General features: G+C 43.0%; 1 protein-coding gene across 1 annotated transcript in view; it reads right to left on the reverse strand.

Annotated features, from left to right (window-relative positions):
* Positions 1-22,849, reverse strand: part of xpo7 (exportin 7) — a 227,008-nt gene that overhangs the window by 91,785 nt on the left and 112,374 nt on the right. Inside the window, 5 exon segments of the mRNA XM_034191850.1 lie at positions 12,870-12,978; positions 13,055-13,118; positions 13,764-13,844; positions 14,008-14,081; positions 21,538-21,673. Of these exon segments, the coding sequence (XP_034047741.1) occupies positions 12,870-12,978; positions 13,055-13,118; positions 13,764-13,844; positions 14,008-14,081; positions 21,538-21,673 (464 nt within the window).

Below are 22,849 nucleotides of genomic sequence, written 5' to 3' on the forward strand. Positions count from 1 at the left end.
GCTGAAACAATCGGTTTGCATAACCAAAGAATTTCTGCACAAATTGTCAGAAACCATCTCAGGGAAGCTCATCTGCATGTTCGTCGTCCTCATTGGGGTCTTGACCTGATTCCAGTTCGTCGTCGTAACCGACTTGAGTGGGCAAATGCTCACATTCGCTGGCGTTTGGCACGTTGGAGAGGTGTTCTCTTCACGGATGAATCCCGGTTCACACTGTCCAGGGCAGATGGCAGACGGCGTGTGTGGCGTTGTGTGGGTGAGCGGTTTTCTGATGTCAATGTTGTGGATTGAGTGGCCCATGGTGGCGGTGGGGTTACGGTATGGGCAGGCGTCTGTTATGGACGAAGAACACAGGTGCATTTTATTGAAGGCATTTTGAATGCACAGAGATACCGTGACGAGATCCTGAGGCCCATTGTTGTGCCATACATCCAAGAACATCACCTCATGTTGCAGCAGGATAATGCACGGCCCCATTGACAACCTGATCAACTCTTTGCGAAGGAGATGTGTTGCACTGCATGAGGCAAATGGTGGTCACACCTGACTGGTATCCCCCCCAATAAAACAAAACTGCACCTTTCAGAGTGGCCTTTTATTGTGGACAGTCTAAGGCACACCTGTGCACTAATCATGGTGTCTAATCAGCATCTTGGTATGGCACACCTGTGAGGTGGGATGGATTATCTCAGCAAAGGAGAAGTGCTCACTATCACAGATTTAGACTGGTTGTGAACAATATTTGAGGGAATGGTGATATTGTGTATGTGGAAAAAGTTTTAGATCTTTGAGTTCATCTCATACAAAATGGGAGCAAAACCAAAAGTGTTGTTTATATTTTTGTTGAGTGTATATATATATATATATATATATATATATATATATATATATATATATATATATAAACTCAGCCACATGGGGTGTGCAGCCAGTACATTCTGAGTGCCGGTCCCAAGCCCGGATAAATGAGGAGGGTTGCGTCAGGAAGGGCATCCGGCGTAAAATAAAGCCAACCCAACAATGCAGACTCAGAATCGAATTCCCATACCCGATCGGTCGCGGCCCGAGTTAACAACGTCCGCCACCGGTGCTGTTGCCCAACAGGGTGCTGGCGGAAATTGGGCTACTGCTGGGCGAAGACGATGAAGAAGAGGAGGAAAATGTTGCTACGAACAGCGGGAGAAGAAGAAAACTAGAAGGGTGGAAATGAGAGTGGGGACTTTGAATGTTGGTAGTATGACTGGTAAAGGGAGAGAGCTGGCTGATATGATGGAGAGGAGGAAAGATAGACATATTGTGTGTGCAAGAGACCAAGTGGAAGGGAAGTAAGAGCAAGAGCATCGGCGGTGGGTACAAGTTGTTGTACCATGGTGAGGACAGGAAGAGAAATGCTGTTGGGGTCATTTTAAAGGAAGAGTATGTTAAAAGTGTGTTGGAGGTTAAGTGAGTGTCTGACAGGGTGATGAGTGTGAAGTTGGAAATTGAAAGGGTGATGATGAATATCATCAGTGCATATGCCCCACTAGACCATGGGGCTTAGCTTGAAAGAGGCTTAGAAATGAAGTTTTGTTTAACATATGAGCGAACAACCTGAAAACACTTATTCCTAGGTAATTTAGGGGTGCTAAATTCAAAAATGATGTTTTCTTGGTCATAAATGTGCACATTAACCCTTCATACCCCAAAACGTACAATATAAGAGCAAAACACTAAAAATTGTTTAATTGTGGGGAAAAATGAGCAAAGCACCTGAAAATAGGTATCCTTGGGTATTTTGGGGGTGCTCAATTCAAAAATGATGTTTTCTGGGTCATAAAACTGGATATTAACCCTCCACGAACCATACCTATAACCGAACCTATAAGAGCAAAATTCTTAAAAATGGGATAAATGTGTGCAACATGAAATTGCGCATGATTTTTCATGAAAATTTTGGAATATCCAATGAAAGTGATATACTCTTACATACTATACAGTTCTGTGCAAGGTAGGCTATGTTCAAGACATGAGCATTTCGACCATGGGGCATTCCACAGAAATATGAAATTTCGTTTGACCCATTACTGAACATTACTGGTCTGTCCATAAAGTATAGGTCCTTTCAATTTTTTTCAAAAACTATATGGATTTCATTCGTATGTTTTAACGTCAGACATGCTTGAACCCTCGTGCGCATGCGTGAGTTTTTCCACGCCTGTCGGTGACGTCATTCGTCTGTGAGCACTCCTTGTGGGAGGAGTCGTCCAGCCCCTCGTCGGAATTCCTTTGTCTGAGAAGTTGCTGAGAGACTGGCGCTTTGTTTGATCAAAATTTTTTCTAAACCTGTGAGACACATCGAAGTGGACACGGTTCGAAAAATTAAGCTGGTTTTCAGTGAAAATTTTAACGGCTGATGAGAGATTTTGAGGTGATACTGTCGCTTTAAGGACTTCCACGGTGCGAGACGTCGCGCAGCGCTCTCAGGCGCCATCATCAGCCTGTTTCAAGCTGAAAACCTCCACATTTCAGGCTCTATTGATCCAGGACGTCGTGAGAGAACAGAGAAGTTTCAGAAGAAGTCGGTTTTCAGCATTTTATCCGGATATTGCTCTGTTAAAGGAGATTTTTTTTAATGAAAGACGTGCGGGCGGACTGCAGCGTCGGCTCGCAGCCGCCGCGACGCTCCGCCACAGGAAAAACACCTCCATTGGAAGCCTTAAGGACAAGCTGGAACATGTCCAGCTGTTAAACAATTTCTCATATACTCACTCCACTGAAAGCCATCAAAAGCCGCCTGGATTTTACAAATGGTTATCAACACGGAGGTGTTTTTCCTGTGCCGCCGCACCGCGCCGGCTGCATCCCGATGCGCGGACCCGTCCGCACGTCTTTCATTAAAAAAATCTCCTTTAACAGTGGAATATCCGGATAAAATGCTGAAACCGACTTCTTCTGAAACGTCTCTGTTCTCTCATGACGTCCTGGATCAATAGAGCCTGAAATGTGGAGGTTTTCAGCTTGAAACAGGCTGATGACGGTGCCTGAGAGCACTGCGCGACGTCTCGCACCGTGGGAAGTCCTTAAAGCGACAGAATCACCTCAAAATCTCTCATCAGCCGTTAAAATTTTCACTGAAAACCAGCTTAATTTTTCGAACCGTGTCCACTTCGATGTGTCTCACAGGTTTAGAAAAAATTTTGATCAAACAAAGCGCCAGTCTCTCAGCAACTTCTCAGACAAAGGAATTCCGACGAGGGGCTGGACGACTCCTCCCACAAGGAGTGCTCACAGGCGAATGACGTCACCGACAGGCGTCGAAAAACTCACGCATGGGCACGAGGGTTCAAGCATGTCTGACGTAAAAACATATGAATGAAATCCATATAGTTTTTGAAAAAAATAAAAAGGACCTATACTTTATGGACAGACCTCGTAGACATGAAAAATTTAAATATTTCTGATTTATAGACAGTAACTCTTACAGAGACAGTTGATAAATATAGTTAGAATTTTAGCCACAGGATATTTGAAGTAATTTGTGCTACATTATGGATTTACTGAGTCAAAGGGAAGGTGTTTAATGTCTAATAGAGGACGTTCACAGATCAGGAGGAAATGAAAGGGGTGAGCTATTTAAAAACACTTTGGTTACCCTGCATGACTAATGGCATGGCATGCACTAATTAATAGATGAACTAATTGAGTGGCATGGCATGATGCATATCAGTATTGTGTGATTCACTTAATAGACATGATACTTAAAAGAGTTAATACACATACCAAATTTATTTTAAGGAAATACTCAAATCTGTTTAATTGAGTGATTTGGTACTTTAAATATCATTAATGTATTTTTTTTCTCGCCATATCAGTTTGAATTAAAGTTCTCGTGCACCATACACATGTACTTTCCAGGCATGTAAAGGGTTAATGTGAAATATGTTTTTTTTTTCAGGAAAGAGTATCACTTTCATTGGATATTCCAAACTTTTCATGAAAAATCATGCGCAATTTCATGTTGCACACATTTATCCCATTTTTAAGAATTTTGCTCTTATAGTGCAAGTTTTGGTTCGTGGAGGGTTAATATCCAGTTTTATGACCCAGAAAACATCATTTTTGAATTTAACACCCCTAAATTACCTACCAGGTTGTTCGCTCATATGTCAAACCAAACTTAATTTCTAAGCCTCCTTCAAGCTAAGCCCACTGTCTTTTCTGGTGGTTTGTCTGTGCACTACAAGTATCTCATTGTATACGATGGTTTTTTTGGGGAGAAAATATCACACTGATGAAGCAGACATCTCAGAAAATCCTGTATCAAATATGATACACTTGGCGTTATAAGGTTAAGAACTACAGTCATATTAAAACAAAGATTTGTAGATTTGAAATAGCTGTTACCAATTAATGTGCAGGTAATATTTCAGGAAAAATGGCATTCTGGCACATTTGTACCATTAATCAGAGGATACAAGAGTCAGATCTTTGTTCAGTAATGGGTCAAATGAAATTTCATATTTCTGTGGAATGCCCCATGGTCTACACAGGTAGGTTGTGAGATGAAGGAGAAAGAAGATTTCTGGAGTGTGTTAGATGAGGTGGTGGAGAGTGTGCCCAAGCATGAAAGAGTGGTGACAGGAGCAGACTTCAATGGGCATGTTGGTGAAGGGAACAGAGGTGATGAGGAAGTAATGGGTAGATATGGTATCAAGGATAGGAATGGGGAAGGACAGATGGTAGTGATTTTGCAAAAAGGATGGAAATGGCTGGGTGTGAATACCTACTTTAAGAAAAGGAGGAGCACAGAGTAACATATGAGAGTGGAGGAAGGTGCACACAGGTGGACTACATTCTTTATAGGAGATGCAAGCTAAAAGAAATCAGAGACTGTAAGGTGGTAAGAGAGAGTGTAGCTAGACAGCATAGGATGGTGGTTTGTAGAATGATTTTAGAGGTAAAGAAAAAGAGAGTGAGAACTCAACAAAGGATCAGATGGTGGAAGCTGAAGTAGGAAGACTGCTGTGTGAAATTTAGCGAGCAGGTGAGAGAAGCACTGGTTGGAGGGGGAAGCAATTTGGACAAACTGGAAAAGTACTGCAGATGTGGTGAGGGAGACAGCTAGGACAGTACTGGGTATGACATCTGGACAGTGGAAGGAAGACAAGGAGACTTGGTGGTGGAATGAAGAGCTCCAGGAAAGCATAAGGAGAAACAGGTTGGCAAAAAAGTTTTGGGATAGTCAGAGAGATGAAGAAAGTAGACAGGAGTACAAGGAGATGCGGCGTAAGGCGAAAAGAGAAGTGGCAAAAGTGAAGGAAAAGGCATATTGCGAGCTGTACAAGAAGTTGAATAGTAAGGAAGGAGAAAAGGACTTGTACCGATTGGCCAGACAAAGGGACAGAGCTGGAAAGGATGTGCAGCAGGTTAGGGTGGTAAAAAATGCACATGGTAATGTGCTGACAAGTGAGGAGTGTGTGCTGAGAAGGTGGAGGGAATATTTTGAAGAGCTGATGAATGAAGAAAATGAGCGAGAGAAAAGGATGGATGATGTGGTGAGAGTAAATCAGGAAGTACAAAAGATTAGTAAGGAAGAAGTGAGGGCTGCTATGAAGAAGATGAAGAGTGGAAAGGCAGTTGGCCCAGATGACATTCCAGTGGAGACATGGAAATGTCTAGGAGAGATGGCAGTAGAGTTTCTAACCAGATTGTTTAATAAAATCTTGGAAAGTGAGGGGCTGCCCGAGGAGTGGAGACGAACTGTGCTGGTTCCTATTTTCAAGAACAAGGGTGATGTGCAGACCTGCAGTAACTACAGAGGCATAAAGCTGATCAGCCACAGCATGAAGTTATGGGAAAGAGTAGTAGAAGCTAGGCTTAGAAAGCAGGTTAAGATCTGTGAGCAGCAGTATGGTTTCATGCAGAGAAAGAGCACTACAGATGCAATGTTTGCTCTGAGAATACTGTTGGAGAAGTACAGAGAAGGACAGAAAGAGTTACATTGTGTGTTTGTGGACTTAAAAAAGCTTATGATAGGGTGCCAAGAGAAGAGTTGTGGTATTGTATGAGGACGTCTGGAGTGGCAGAGAAGTATGTTAGGGTAGTGCAGGACATGTACAAGAATAGTGTGTCAGCGGTGAGATGCGCAGTCGGAATGACAGACTCATTCAAGCTGGAGGTGGGATTACACCAAGGATCAGCTCTGAGTCCTTTCTTGTTTGCAGTGGTGATGGACAGGTTGACAGATGAGATCAGACAGGAGTCCCCATGGACTATGATGTTTGCAGATGACATTGTGATCTGTAGTGAGAGTAGAGAGCAAGTTGAGTCTAGTCTGGAGAAGTGGAGATATGCTTTGGAGAGAAGGGGAATGAAAGTCAGTAGAAGCAAGACCGAGTCCATGTGTGTGAATGAGAGGGAGCCCAGTGGAATAGTGCAGTTATAAGGAGTAGATGTGGTGGAAGTAGATGAGTTTAAATATTTGGGGTCAACTGTTCAAAGTAATGGAGAGTGTGGTAGAGAGGTGAAGAAGAGAGTGCAGGCAGGGTGGAGTGGATGGAGAAAGGTGGCAGGAGTGATTTGTGACCAAAGAATATCAGGAAGAGTGAAGGAGAAAGATTACAAGACAGTAGTGAGACCAGCTATGTTGGACGGCTTAGAGACGGTGACACTAACAAAAAGACAGGAGGCAGAGCTGAAGATGTTGAGATTCTCTTGGGAGGGACAACAATGGACAACATTAGGAATGAACATTATATATATATATATATATATATATATATATATATATATATATATATATATATATATAAATACTCACACACGCGCATATATAATCTCACTCTGTTACTTTGGGTAACAGAGTCAAAGGACTGCAAACTTAGCTTGAAAGGAGAATTCACCATGGCATAAGGACACGGTCACCCAGAACTAAATTCACACAACTCAGCATGTCTGTCATATTTCTGCTTCAGATTTCTTCTGGGACATTCTGATTTTTCCCTCACCAGCTCTGTACAACTTAAGCCTAAATCCATTCACATAGTCAAGCATGTTTTGGGGTTCCTCAGGTTTGTGACCAAACACTAAATCATTGGGGCTAAACCCTGTGCTTTCCTGCACGACCTCACGGGCAGCAAGTAACAGCCAGGGTCGGCCCCCCTCTAATCTGCTGAAAAATCGGTACAATATGCACGAAGCAAAGACTTTCAAGTTTGATGAAAACATTCCAGAGCTGCTTGGCTTTGGCCATGGAACAGTAGATTTGTTATGTTTAACCTTAAGATGTTTAAGAATTTGAGCAAATAAATGTGAGATAAGGTTAGAACCCTGATCCCACTGGATAATTTTTGGAATACCAAATATTTAAATAAACTGAGTCGATGCTTTTAACAACTGATTTTGACGTTATAGGTGTGAAGTGGAATGCTGCAGGATATCTAGTCGCCTGGCACATTACAGTCAATAGGTAGCTATGACCTGATTTACAGCACAGCAGAGGTCCGAAACAATCAATAATCAGATACTCAAACGGTGGTCCTATAGCTGGTATTGGACTCAAAGGTGCTGGGTTCACAACCTGGTCTGGTTAACTGGTGGGCTGACAAGTATAACAAGTCCGAATAAACTGAGCTACACTTCATTTAAGACACAGCCAGAAATAATGATGGAGGATGCGATCATAAGTTTATGAAACCCCAAATGACCTGCCACGCCACCGTGTGCAGTCTGGAAAACTTTATCTCAGCGGAGGTGGCACAACAATTTGGAAAACCAGAGTCCCCAAAGCCTGGTCACTCTGTGGAACCCATTTCCTGACATGAACTTCATCTAAGAGGAAATAACAGAGCACCATCTGCCACCGCTGACTCAGACACAACTCTATCAAACAGATCGAAGCTTCATCAGCGCTTTGCTCAGCTACTAACACATTTATAGAAACAGACAACTGTTCTCCATGAAGTTTGTCTGGCAGCTGAAGATCTTCCTGCTTAAGCTCACTCTCTTGAACTCCAGAAGCAGCACGGGTCACAACACCAACAGGTAACACACCAGAGGGGACAATGCTGCAGTCTGGAGACAGACCACCAAAGACTGCTTCAGATAGATATTAGGTTCACCATCTGCCCACACTTTACTCCCTGCAAGATCATTACCCAAAATCATGTCTATGCCCTCTACTGGCCACCAGGGTCACACACCCAGAGCTATGTGACCTTTCACCAGGCCACAATCCAAAGTGACTTTGTGTAAAGGAGAAGAAAATGGAACTAAACCCATCCCCTGTCCCGTAACACAAGCACCTGCATCAGAAAGTTTAGAAAATGTCAACACAGACTCTAAAATAAGTGAATCTAATGCTGTTGTATCTCAAAATTCTGATTGGAACCTGCTCACCATCGCCCACCAAAGACACCACACCATCAGAAATGAAAGCTGAAAAATCACCACGAGGAGATTGAATATCAACCTCAACTGAAGAATGTACAAACTCCCCCTGGAGGTCAGAAACTGTAGTGGGCGTTGCCGTGACAGGAGGTTTAACTTGACCTGACCTTTTAGATCTGAGCAAAGGACACACCCTCTTCCAATGACCCTCAACAAAACAGCAACGGCAGGTATTTATTGTTAACACGTCCTTTAGACCCTCCATGACCACATCCCTCCTGGGGCTTGTGATTAGAAGCTCCAGACAAAGACGAATGACCCGTTTATAATCATATTGATAATGGCTGCCAGTGTTTCCTCAAAGTAACTTTTGTGTGTCGGCACCACTCATCTGCACGAGCTGCTGCTTCAGATGGAGACGGAACCCCGCGCCTCATTAATATACATCACCACCGCTTCAGGTGAAATCGGTGAACTGCTCCAACACCATCAAGTCACAAAGACCCTGAAGCCGCAGACCAACGTGCAAACGCAGATGTTAAATCATGAACAAACTCTGAATAAGTAGTCCAGGAGCCAGTCAGGAATTTTGACTGAATCAGTACCACTTAAGGGGGAAAAAAGGACACTTAGAATCCAGCCTCAGTGTATCATGGCCGAAACAAAAATGTACGATAGCCATCCCAGGGTGATAGCTGTAGCCAGGTAGGGGTCAATGAGGGAATTACACAGAGGTCAAACTTTAAAAATGCTCCAATCATGTTGAAAACTATATCTGATCTACTGAAAACTATATCTACACTCAACAAAATATAAACGCAACACTTTTGGTTTTGCTCCCATTTTGTATGAGATTAACTCAAAGATCTAAAACTTTTCCACATTACAATATACCATTTCCCTCAAATATTGTTCACAAACCAGTCTAAATCTGTAATAGTGAGCACTTCTCCTTTGTTGAGATAATCCATCCCACCTCACAGGTGTGCCATACCAAGATGCTGAGTAGACACCATGATTAGTGCACAGGTGTGCCCTTAGACTTGCCCACAATAAAAGGCCACTCTGAAAGGTGCAGTTTTATCACACAGCACAATGCCACAGATATCGACAGATTTGAAGGAGCGTGCAATTGGCATGCTGACCGCAGGAATGTCAACCAGAACTGTTGCTCGTGTTTGAAGTGTCATTTCTCTACCATAAGCCGTCTCCAAAAGGTGTTTCAGAGAATTTGGCAGTACATCCAACCAGCCTCACAACCGCAGACCACGTGTAACCACACACCAGCCCAGGACCTCCACATCCAGCATGTTCACCTCCAAGATCAATCTGAGACCAGCCACTCGGACAGCTTGCTGGAACAATCGGTTTGCCATAAACCAAAGAATTTCTGCACAAACTGTCAGAAACCGTCTCAGGGAAGCTCATCTGCATGCTCGTCGTCCTCATCGGGGTCTCCACCTGACTCCAGTTCGTCGTCGTAACCGATTTGAGTGGGCAAATGCTCACGGATGATGCGAAGGAGATGTGTTGCACTGCATGAGGGCAAATGGTGGTCACACCAGATACGACTGGTATCCCCCCCCCCCAATAAAACAAAACTGCACCTTTCAGAGTGGCCTTTTATTGTGGACAGTCTGAGGCACACCTGTGCACTAATCATGGTGTCTAATCAACATCTTGGTATGGCACACCTGTGAGGTGGGATGGATTATCTCAGCAAAGGAGAAGTGCTCACTATCACAGATTTAGACTGGTTTGTGCACAGTATTTGAGGGAAATGGTGATATTGTGTATGTGGAAAAAGTTTTAGATCGTTGAGTTAATCTCATACAAAATGGGAGCAAAACCAAAAGTGTTGCGTTTATATTTTTGTTGAGTATTTGAATATGTCTGATTATAATGATTCCAAAAAGGTATAGTTTGGACTATCTATGACAGAATGTTCTGAAGTTATGGGTTAAAAACAGCAAAAATGGTGACAAAGGTCAATTTCAGTTTGTACAGGGGTCAAATATTAAAGTTGCTCCAATTTCAGCAAAAAATTATGCAAATTACTGGCTGAATAAAAGGATCAATACATGGAATAGTTTTTGACAGTGCTGAATGCTTGTCTCCAAAGCAAAGGTCAAACACAGGTGCTCCCGAGCCAATGTTGGGGAAAAGGGAAGGGAAAGCTCTACCCACGTTCGCTGCCGGGCTGAAACAAAAGTACTACGAGTATCATATAGAAACTCACTGATGAGCCTCAAAAGGGGACACAGTCCCACCCAGGGCTGTGAAATAAAATTGTGAATCCGAGGAAAATTTGCGGGGGGGTGCAGCTCCCCAGGAGCCGGGGTCTAGGGCCCTGTGGGGCCCCAGGATTAAATTTATATCTAATGATACTTTTTCAGCATCTCCTGGAAGAACAAATCTCAAAATTAGTGGATATTTAAATGATCCTGTATTCAACCTTTTATTTGACCTGTCAATGATTATGTTGAAATAACAGGAATATGACGTGGAAGTTGGACCTGGAATGATTTTCCTTTAATTGTAAACCAAATTATGCATCAACTCAGAACAATTAGTCTACATGAAATTTATGAAGACTGAAAAGACTGTTACAGCATTTCAAAAACCACAGCTAAAGCTTGGAGAATATTTGGAAAATCATGGTAAAATATCAATAACATACATTATAGTAAAAAGTCACTTATATTCTTGTGTAAATTCATGCAGCCTAAATCCATTCAAAGCCACAATGTCTTTTTTACAATAAAAGAAAGTCTAGATTAGTGAAAAAAGTCACAAAATCTTGTCTAAAATCCTGTTTGAACAGCAGAATGTTTATTTTCCAGGGAGATAAAAATTCTTACCGTGTTTCCTGAGAGGACACAGTTCACTTTTCCCGTTTTCTTTTATCTTTCAGGTGTTGTTGATTGAAGCCAGTGACGATTCCACGGATCTTGTCCTTAGAAGACTTTTTCAAACAGTCTTTCTCACCACCTTCTCTCTGTCTGACGTCGTTCCGTGACACAGACATGCTGCACAAATCTTCTTTTAAAAACTTGAAAGCTCTAAAAGTTTGCAATGTCCACATGCTATGTTTAGCTTAAGCATCGCACAGGAGCCACACAGCGTCGCCGCAGCAACCAACCAGTCCCACTTTAAGACAACTGTCGTAACAGCTACGCTTTGAGTGGCATTTATTTTCCTCGAAACTCCACGGATCCGAGGAAACTGATTTGTATCTGTAACACACAGATCAGTGTCCATAGACTTATAAAACTTACACGATGTCGTAAAAAAAAGAGACCACTTTGCGATAAGCATTTTAAAAACTCAGTGATGTTCATGATTAAAGAGTACAACACTAACACCCCACCCCCCTCCCCATGATGAAAACAGCAGAATCCCGCGGATCCGCGGAGTTTTCACAGCCCTGCTAACTTCAGTGTGAGACTCGAGTTGTAGAATTCTCCCTCCTAGGGAGGGTAAAACTCTCTCACCTTGATCAGACATCTTGATTGAACGAAATGATCTGGATCCTGTATCAAGATCCTGCACTTGTCACCAGGGGAACACAAAATGGGGGTGTGCCATTGGTGGGGCTGAGAAATGGGGGCTCCTGATTGGATGAAAAGTGGGGCGATACAAAGTCTGGTATTTTCAAAGTCTTTTTTTTGTTGCCCTGTTTTAAGATTTGTTTTGTCCTGATTTTATTGCCACAGTTTCAGGGCAGTAAAAGCGACAGGAAAATGTTTGATTATCAGCCCTGTTTTTTCTTTTATCTCATTAGGGCTGGTTTATGAGTATAGGGCAGATTTTTGTTGTAATATGTGATCATTTCCATATCAGCCCGTTAGCATGACAATCGGTCCGGGTGGAGTATCAGATTTGTGACTTTGTTTGTAGTTTTCACATCATGAAATAAAACAAAACAAAAAGTGAACAAAACAATTCTGAGCAACAGGACCGTTCTCCGAGCGCATTTTATGACACTGACGAGTTTGAACTGGAGGAATTAACAGCAAACGAGCTCGAAGACCAACAAGCTCTCAGCAGTCACATAATAAACCAATTACTATCCTCAGTGTGCTCGCGCCGGCCATAAAAGACAGAGATCTGATATTTTCCTGTACAGACTGAGCAAGAGAGGTTAATAATCCTTTCACCAGCTGCTGAATGTGAGTGTATCATCTATGACATGGGTTCAGAGCCCAGCACGGTGCTGAGGGACTGAAGATCCAGAACTGGTTTAATTTCGTCAGCAGTAAAAACAGGGTTCAGGCCACAAAGAGCCTGATGTGGTGTGGGCATAAGTTCTAGATCAAGCACAGGTGTGAATCAATGTTTCGTGGCAAAACAGGATGAAGCTTTGTCACAATACACAGAAATTACAATGTATTCACAGTGAAAAGAACAAAAAGTTACTTGTAACCAGAATGTTCTGCAGATTAAATGAGTTAAAACAGTAACGACACAACAGAATGTGACATAAATGCAGAGACTGTTACCTAGATCAACCATTAGGAGGCGTCCCAGTGCAGTGTAGAAGGTGGTTCGACATCTCATGTCGCTGAGATTGGTCTGCTTGTTCACGCCCAGGAAGGAGAAGTGCTCACTCTAAAAGAAAGGCAGAGTCTGCTGACTGCAGCCGTCCAAGGCACTGACAGACAAACCTTTACATTCCTGGACTTACTGTGTGGTTGTTCAGCATGAACTGGACGGCACTGAGCTTCACCAGCTTCCTCACACTGCTGTATGTGCACCAGGGTTAAGGAGTGCTGGAAGAGTCAACTAATGAGTGCATCTGTCAGCCAAACCCAGAGCCCCATCTTCACAGGTCAGAAGGAAGAGGGCAAGCTAAAGACAAGCATTAATCCTAATTGTAATGGCAGGTGGAAGAGGCAGCAGGGCAGAGTGGATCCATCTGAGGTCAGTGGCCCCTCACAAGCCCCACCACACTACCAGGCTCCCAGCGAGCGCCGCCAGGCTCCGAGCGAGCGCCGGCGCATACCGAGCGAGCGCCGCCAGGCTCCCAGCGAGCGCCGCCAGGCTCCGAGCGAGCCCATTTATTCATGTCAACTTTTCTTCCACCAATTTTAGTTTTGGATAAAATAAAGCATTCCTCTGAATAAATGTGTCTAAATATAAAATATATTTAATTCAGAAAGTCTTTACTGACAATTTCAGACATAAATCTGTCAAAGAAAATAAAAAGCTTAGTGCACCAGCAGGTTGTACAGCAGATTCAGTACTTGGATTTGGAACCAGGTTTTGTGCTGGATGCCGATGCTGGCACCCCAGTTCTACACGGGGAAAGACGCACAGCCCCGGGTGTCCCTGGGCGGTCTCCCAGCTGACCAAGGCCGACCTGGATGCTACACGTAGGTCATCATGAAGGATATCCCAAGGAGAGATCATTGAGGAGCTGAAGCGTCTTTGAGGTGATTGGTTCACACTGGCCCCAGTACTTCAAATTTGTGATGCTGGAAGAAAGAAAAGACTTTTTTGACCATTCAAGCTGAGGATGAGGCCATGTTAGATCAATCATTCCCATCTTGTACTGATCATATTTTTCTTTATTAAAGTGAGAAACAGGTCCAACTCCAAACATATCAATTAATCATCTCAGTCCCTGCTGCTACTCACATTTTCCCGATGAAGACGCTGAGGACCATCGTCTCATCATTCAAGCCCAATACTTCTGACAGCCGGCGATAAAGCTGAAATCAACACAAAAACAACCACGTGGAAAACTGGTTCCACCATTATCACCTTAGACCTATGATTTTTTATTTTTAACTTTTGAAGACCCCTCGATCTTTCTGTCCCACCATGTCACCAACCATCACAGTGGCTCAGACTTGCAGAAACAGGCGTAGTTCACTGCTGGCGGCATCACTTTGAAGCATGATGCCATTAGTCGCCCTTCAAGATGCCTGTGCAGGCGCAGACGGTATAAATAAAATCCTGTTTGTAAGACCAGGAGCCTCACATACAAGCATGAGTTCACATAACCACGTGGCGTACGTCTGTCTCCACGGCAACATTCGGATGTATCAAAAGTGAAATGAGCGTGGAAATGTGCGGTGCAACACGCAAAACTCCTGGCAGGCACCTGCACATTTCTACAACTATTGTTCCTCTGCCGACACGCAGAGGTGAAAGCATGAGGTCACCAGAGTGACGTGCACATCAGAGACACACATGAACAATTAACACACACACCTGTTTGCAGTTACATGGACAGACATAAAAGCACACGCAAAGTGATGCGTAAAGTGGCGCTAACAGTGGCTGCGCTAGCGTTGTTAGAGGACCTTGCAAATGGTGCGATTTGACGTGAGCGTGTATTCAGGGAATGCGAGCATTTACTTGCAAATGATAATTGGCTCAAAAGCTGATTGCGATTACCAAGACCACTGTTAAGGCCCTGTCACAGCTTGACGATTAACCAGAGTATGCTGACAGCCTCGTTTCAACCCAGTGGTTCAGGTCGGTACTGCATGGTGTGGTGCGCAACCAGAAACAGAGATATTTAACATTATTGTATTTTTTATTTCCACTGTTTATCTCGGTGGACCATTTTTATTGTATACAGGATGCTGATGAGTGGACTGGCTGTGGGAAATGGGACCGTGAATGAATGAAGCGCTGTGACTCTTAAATGTTGAAAGCGCTGTTGATTTCTGATCAGGTCTGATCAGGTCATCACAGACCTGAATAATGAAACGCTGTGATGATTTAAACTTTAAAAGTGCCAGTCGACTGCGATCAGGTGTGATCTGAATGAAGTGCTGAGTGATCTGTCAGTGTGGTGATAACTGACATCCACATTTTAAATGTTTAAACAGCACATTAATCAGGTGTGATCTGAATGAAGTGCTGAGTGATCTGTCAGTGTGATGATAAATGACATCAACATTTTAAATGTTTAAACAGTGCATTAATCAGGCGTGATCAGAATTTGATCACTGGTGGGTACTGGCTCAGTTTGGAGAAGACTGTGGTGGCCTCTGGGAATATATCCCATGTCTGCCAAGCTGTCTTCTTGCCCTTGTTTCTGAAGGCTGAGACCACATCGCAACCTGTAAAAGCATGGAAGAACAACATACCTTTGGCCTTCTCTTGGCCAATGCTGTTGTACAAGTTGTGAATCCCAATGCATCGAAGGCTCTGACCTTGACCAAATGCAAGCCACAGCTTCTGCAGACCCATGCCTTGCAGAGTTGGGAACATACTCAGGCCAATCACAAGGACATCCGTGTCATTGTCTTTGACCAGCACAGACTTGCTTCCCTGTCCTGCGGCATACCTGGCATGGAGAAAGAGGTGGCTGTCTGCCTCTTCGTGAGTGCAGTTGTCTAGTTCCTCCAGACTGACTTTGTGGTTACTGACTGCTTGGTTTCCTTTGGTCACAATAACCAGGTTTTGTGATGACATCTCAGCAATCTTGTCTGCTCGAAAGTCAAATAGTTCTGACTTGTTTGCATTGAGTCTGAGAAGGTTTTGCCAATGTGAGGGAATGGTGTTATTTTCTGTGACCTTGCGCCTTCCCCCTTTTCCCTTATGGACCTTGTTTCCTCTTTCAGACTTGATGGGCTGTAGACATCAAAGACAATGTGAGTTGTCTTATATGCACTGGCATAGGAACTGATCTTTGGCAGGAAATCCAGAGCTGCATAGTCTGCAAAGGTCTTGGATCTTTTGGGTGGGAGTGCATGGACCAAGGATGAACCATCAATGATGATCTCATCTGCCTTTGGCTCTTTGTCTGGAAGTGTGATGTGGTCTTCCAGTATGGAAGTGAGCTGGGATTTCTGGAAGCTGTAAATCTTGCCACCCTCACTCAGAGCTGCAGGGAATGACTGGTTCTCATGCTCAAAGAACTCCTGCAAGTCACATTCTCTGCTTTGGCAGGAAATGAACAGCTTGGAGAAGAGCTGGCATTCATTCTTCAGCTGCTTCTGTTTTGATGGTTCTTTCACAGGTTTATCCTGAGAGAAGAAGTCATGACTGTTCTTCTTGATTCTAACAACTACTTTCTACTAGCTAATTGATTTGGGGCTGCTCGACAGCATTTGGGACACTATTCTATGCTAAACTACACTACAACTAGCGCTAGCATACTATTTTGGTGTTAGTAATACTAAGTATGGCATTAGTAAAGCAAGATTAGCTGACACTGAACCCCATGCTGAGTTGAACAGCAGTGAAGTCACCAGTGTGCCCTGGTTGTGCATTGACTTTCACTCTTTTACTTCACACCAAACTGAATTGTAAACCAATTGTGTGTGACATATTTAATGAAATGAACACTTCTGCATGACATAAAAACATCGCCAAGAGCCTTGTAAATCATTCATGTGTTCTGATCGGAAATATGGCTGCCATATTTGTGTATACTTGTAAATCTATATACTATATTAATCAGTATACAAATATCCAGCATATATTTGCTTGGGGGTGTAGATTAAGCAAATAAAACCAATACAAATGCTTAGAAACATGACAAAAGTTGCGAGAGTTGTGATATGGAAAGTCGACTGGCGGCCATCTTGAAAAATAGCAGCCATCTTGAAATTTTGACTGGGTACCCAGTGAATTTTCACAAGTACACTATGGGGAATATCTGTGCCAATTTTTTTGCTTGCATCATTAACTGAAATGTTCTACTGAAAAATTGAACTTATCCGCTGCACTAAGAGCTCTGTGGCCAGAGAAAGGTTTGTATCATTTTAATGACTTGGATTCTTTGCGGGTCCGTACCCCGCAACGGTAACACCGGAGGCAGTGTGAGCGAGGGGTTACACTGCAAAAAGTCCCAAAAATATCATTTTTATGCAGTCCACACCCATTCAGTCTTAGAGCAAGATAATATAAAAGTCACCAATAATTGTTTTTTTTACAGGGAAATATGAAAGAATATAGAGCTAGTCTAAAGGCAAAACAATCATAAACAACCTCGAAACGGCAGTAGGGTAAAGACAGTAGATTTTCAGTGCAATCAAAGGACGTATGAAATAGTCCCCAAAAATTATTTTCAGGCAAAAATAAAAGAAATGTGTACTCACCAAACGTACCACAAGACAATATGAAGTTTTAAAAAAAGTTGATCCTTCCGTATAAGACAATAAAAAGTTGCTTTTGTAAGAGATGCAAACTGACAAATTACAGTTGTGTGTCGCAACGGCTCTCTGCTACACCTCTGCCACCATCACGGGTGCACACATAGCCACACTCTGATCTGTGACAGTCACTAATGACCTACACAATGAACAAAATCAAACACAAACCTCAGCTACTGTTCAATACAAATGTGATGTTTCGGGCACCAGCCCTTCATTAGACAATCTGTTAAATGTGGCACACCTGTTGCGGGAGTCATCCTCCTCCACCAGCTCAATAGGCAGGAGTCTGCTCAATCTGATGTCTGATGAAGGGCTGGTGCCCGAAACGTCATATTTGTTTTTTGTTAAATGCAGCCTCGTTTTGTGTTGGAGTGCTGTGGCTGTGCGGATCATTTTGGCTTTTCGTTTTGGTATGTTTTTTTTTTTTTGGTCCTGCACGCCTGTTTATGTGTTTTGGATGTGCGTGTCTTTGTTGCATTATTCATTCTATTCTGGTGACAACTTTTATTTTAAGATTTTCAGTTTTATTCTCTTGTTTATCCTTGGTTTTATTTTACATGTTTTTTTCCTGTAGCCCTTTGAGATTTTTATTAATGAAATGTGCATTATAAATTAAATATATCATTATCATGCCATTGTTGAACATGATGTCATTGAACATCACATTACACTCATTTTGTGTAAAACAATCAGTTCTGTTGATGAATGTTTATTTTCTTTTATAAGTAAATATTTATCTAATCACATAAATCTGAAAAGGCCATAAGTGTCTTACTGTGGAAAACTGAAAGGATGATGTCATCGCCTCTATAACATGTTGTTAACAGTGGAACTTAACAGTGGAATTTAGCTTTTTTTTTTCTTCTTGCTGGTAGGACAAAGTGCTGGAGTCCTTTAGCTCAGACTGAGAAACTCACCCAGAGCAGAGAAACACTGAGGGACTTCTAAAAAAAACTAAAAAAAAAAAAAAAAAAAAACCCTAACAAGTAACTTCCGTCATAAGGAATTAATGCATTTCCAGATGTCATCTTCCAAAACAAGGGTGTCATGTGCACAACAGTTTTCATCTGTGATGATGAATCCTGGTAACAGGTCAGATTAAAAGACTATTTAATCTGTGAGCCGGCTTCTAAAGTTTTAGCTTTCGTTGCAACATTGATTAGCTCCATGTCTTCTCCATTTCTAGTAGAAGTGTTACAGTGCTACCTATAGGCCTGGCATATGTGCTACAGCATTTTCACGTTGTTTCACTGGATCTGTGAGAACGGAGATATTTCTTGAATGGAACACTTTTTGAAAAAGACACTTTTTGAAAAAGACAAAGAAAAAGACTGTATAGCACAGGGGTGGCCAAGTTCGGTCCTCGAGAGCCACCTTCCTGACACTCTTAGTTGTCTCCCTGCTCCAACACACCTGAATCCAATGAAAGACTCGTTAGCAGACTTTTAATGAGCCTTTCACTGGATTCAGGTGTGTTGGAGCAGGGAGACAACTTAGAGTGTCAAGAAGGTGGCTCGAGGACTGAACTTGGCCACCCCCGCTATAGCAGATGTTCGGTTTCAGTGTAGACAAGGCCTTAAAAACATGGGATGAAATTAAATTAAAATAAAAAATGAGGAATTATTTTCTTGGGGTTGCTATAACAAATCCAGGGGGACCTCTAGTGCCACCTAGCACCCCTCTGGTGCTGCCCATGGAGTACGGCGTGAAAAAAAAAAAAAAAATTAACGATCGGGCTTTGAATCCCAGAAATGACTCCGGTCCCACATGCGAGGGGTTTAATGGAAATACATTATGATTGGACGGGACGTTTTATCCGATGTGAGCAAAAACCCGTTGTACAAAATACGTTACACGTGATGTTTATTACATGGAAAACAATACAAAAAACTTTGGGACTTTTTTGGGACATACACTGAGGCTGGATTCTAAGTATCGTTTTTTCCTCTTTAGCGGTACCAAAACCTTGCTTGGCCCATGGACTATATACTAAAAATTTCTGGGGAGAATGCTGAAAAGACTATGGAATGTGTTTCAGTGTGCTTTTCTCAAAATAAAGCGACACACTTTGCGATGTTAACATGTAGAAACGGTCTGTATTTCTTTCGCCTGGCCCATTTCTACAATGGTCCTTGATCCAAGGAGCCATCAGCATCAATTTGACCAGTTAACGCTCAGCCTAGGCTCCTGTGTCATTGACAAAGTGAGGAACTGTCCTTTGACCTCCACATTAGAGATATTACGAGGACTGCTTTCTTCCACCTGTGAAATATAGCGAAGATTCATCCCATCCTGTCTATGGCTGATGCTGAGACCCTGATTCATGCGTTTGTCTCTTCCAGATTGGACTACTGCAATGTTCTATTTTCTGGTTTACTGCAGTCCAGCATTAGGGCTCTTCAACTGGTTCAAAATGCTGCAGCCAGACTTTTGACAGGAAGCAGAAAGTTTGACCACATTACACCCATTTTGGTGTCTCTTCACTGGCTTCCTGTCCCTGTGAGATCAGATTTTCTGCTACTGTTACTATTATTCATGAATTAGTGCCTCCTTTTTGAGTTGACCTAATTAAACCCTACGTTCCAGCCTGGTATAAAGTCTGCGGGTCACAGAGCTTTCTCTTATTGTGCACCTGTTCTGTGGAATGATCTCCCTATGGAGATGAAACAGTCAGATTCTGTAGAGACTTTCAAGTCCAGACATAAAACACATCTATTCTCCCTCCTGCATGGCTAGCATACCAGTTTAGTATGAAACTCTACTTGTTCTCCATTTAATACATATTAGCAATGGAACAGTCTCAGTCGCACTTCATCTAATTCTTGGTCTGTTAGTGAAGCTCAGGTCTACCTGTCTGCGACCACTTTAGTAATCTCTCTGCTTCCCTCTTGATTTACTGCTGGTGAATTAATGCCTCACGTGCCGTTATTTCCGGCTGACTGATTCTGCTCTTTTTCTCTCTGTCCGAGGCACTGACGGTAACTTCGATGAACGCTAGTCCTGCACCCAAGGGCACTGGACTGACACCAGGATACCCTCCTGCCTGTTGCACCAATGACTGGAAGTCGTATCTCTTATGAACCTGCCAGTGTTGAAGATTGCCACGCATGGATTAACGACAGAAGATGCACTTTTTTTTTTTTGCTTCAATCACGGGCTCTTCTGTTGTTCTGTTTCTGTTTTCAGTTTCTTCTGTTTAAGAAATTCTTGTAAAATGTTGTAAAAACCTTGTAACTGTTAGATGGTAAATGGACTACATTTATGTCGCGCTTTTCCATCTGCATCAGACACTCAAAGTGCTTTACAATAATGCCTCACATTCACCCCAATGTCAGGCTGCTGCCATACAAGGCGCTCACTACACACCAGGAGCAACTAGGGGATTAAAGACCTTGCCCAAGGGCACTTAGTGATTTTCCAGTCAGGCTGGGATTTGAACAGAAGATCCTCTGGTCTCAAGCCCAACGCTTAACCACTAGACCATCACCTCCCCTTAGAAAGGTCTAAGCAGTGGATCACCCCTCTTGAGTCTGGTCTGCTAACACTAGGCTAACACTTAACGACACGACCTCTCCTGTTTGCCTCGTCTTCCCTTCTCCACTGGTAACCGGAAAAAAATGCACTTTTCACAACTGCTTTGGTGATTGCAGCTGAAGACAAAACAGTACACCATCTTTCCGTGTTAAGTCATGCTGTGTTTGTGTTGCACAACGGTAGGCTGTCCCCCTAAGTGGTCAAATCCTGCAATATCACACAGGGGTTCAAACGAGACTGCGCTGCCCCACTGAATTGAAGTGACAACCCCTCAGCATACCACCAGTGGAACATCTTCCAAAGACAGGTGCTCTCCTGTGGTGGTTTCTTCTCGACACTCTGATGAAATATGAGTCAACTTTATAATTAGTAATGCACAAATTAAGCTAAAGGTGGCACTGTGATTCAAACTGTAATGAGCTGCTGTTGACAGTGAAGCAGATCCTGATCCTCCCAACCAGCGTTCGGCTTCTTGAAGAATCAAAAACAAACCAGTAGAGGGAAAGCCGCTTACCTTTGAGGATTTTTGCACCTGGTCTCCGATGTAGATCTTCCTGAACTGTTCAAAGAAGCTGAGCATTGCCAGTTCCAGTCTTTCGTTACCAGCCTGGGCGAGGCGAGAGTCCGTCAAGTTCATCAGCTGGAGTACCCTATGACACACGCACACGCCACAGTCACATGATGCTATGACTATCATTAGCACTTCCTAGAGCTTTAAAATAAAACAGCATCAACAGAAGGCGTGCACCCAGACCTGAACCGCTGGTCTGTATGAAATGAGCTTGCTGCTTTAAAGACAGCGTGTACATGCAAGTCTTTACTCTGAACGGGTGACCATGTCCCGTCGAGATGAGCTCCACCGCATAACTGCGCATGCGCACCTCAACCGCTGAGTTGAAGTCCCCCACCGAAAAAAACCCATGCAAGTTTTGTCTTTATACAAAAATTGTCATGATCTTCACCCCGTGCTCGGTATTTTTGTTGGTAATCTGTCATGCCATGTTTAGTTTTGGTCGTTGGTTTTCATTTTGTTTAACTCAGGTTTTGGTTTGATATTGTTATGTTTGAGTTTAGACTTTATTTTGCCTATTTGGGATTTGGATTGCTTTGTCTGTGTAGATTCTCTTGCTGGGTGTTTCCTTGGGCTTTATCTGTCCCTATTTCTCTTGTCTGTCGCTCTTGGTGCTTGGTGGAGGGCGTTACACTTTGTCTGGGCCACACCCTGTTCTGGATCCTTCCACACACGTTTCTAATCTGCAGCTCATCACCTAGGTGTATTTAAGCTCCACTGGTTGCACGAGTTTTTCGCCTGATCGTTGCGCCTTGTGCCTTCACTTCTAGCTCTGTATTCCAAATCCTGCTTCCACATTGTATTTTTGATGACCTGCCTGTTTATAGTGACCACCCCTTGGCCTGATGTTTATGATATGTTTGCTCATCTTGGACTGCCTTTCTGTGTAACGGACCCCACTGAATCATTCATCAAACGCTTTTACAAACCAGAGCTACTGTGTCGAGTCCTGCATTTGTGTCAGACGTTTCTGTCCAGCAAACCTGATAAAAATACAGTAATGTGTCTTATCAATTTAAAAAAGCAAAGATTTGCATGTTCACACTGTCGTTTAAGCAGAACTGGACAGGGTGATGATGCTCATGCGCAGTAGTGCGGTAAAGTGAGCTATCTCAACTCAACGGGTGAGGCACGGGAGGAGTCTGGGGTAGAGAGAGATGCATGTGCACGGTGGAGCTCATCTTGACTCCGGCAGTGAATTAATTTATACAGCATGTGTCATCTCAAAACACAACCCATGAAAAGGTTTAAACCC

Source organism: Thalassophryne amazonica, chromosome 17 (assembly GCF_902500255.1).
Source record: "Thalassophryne amazonica chromosome 17, fThaAma1.1, whole genome shotgun sequence".
Taxonomy (NCBI): domain Eukaryota; kingdom Metazoa; phylum Chordata; class Actinopteri; order Batrachoidiformes; family Batrachoididae; genus Thalassophryne; species Thalassophryne amazonica.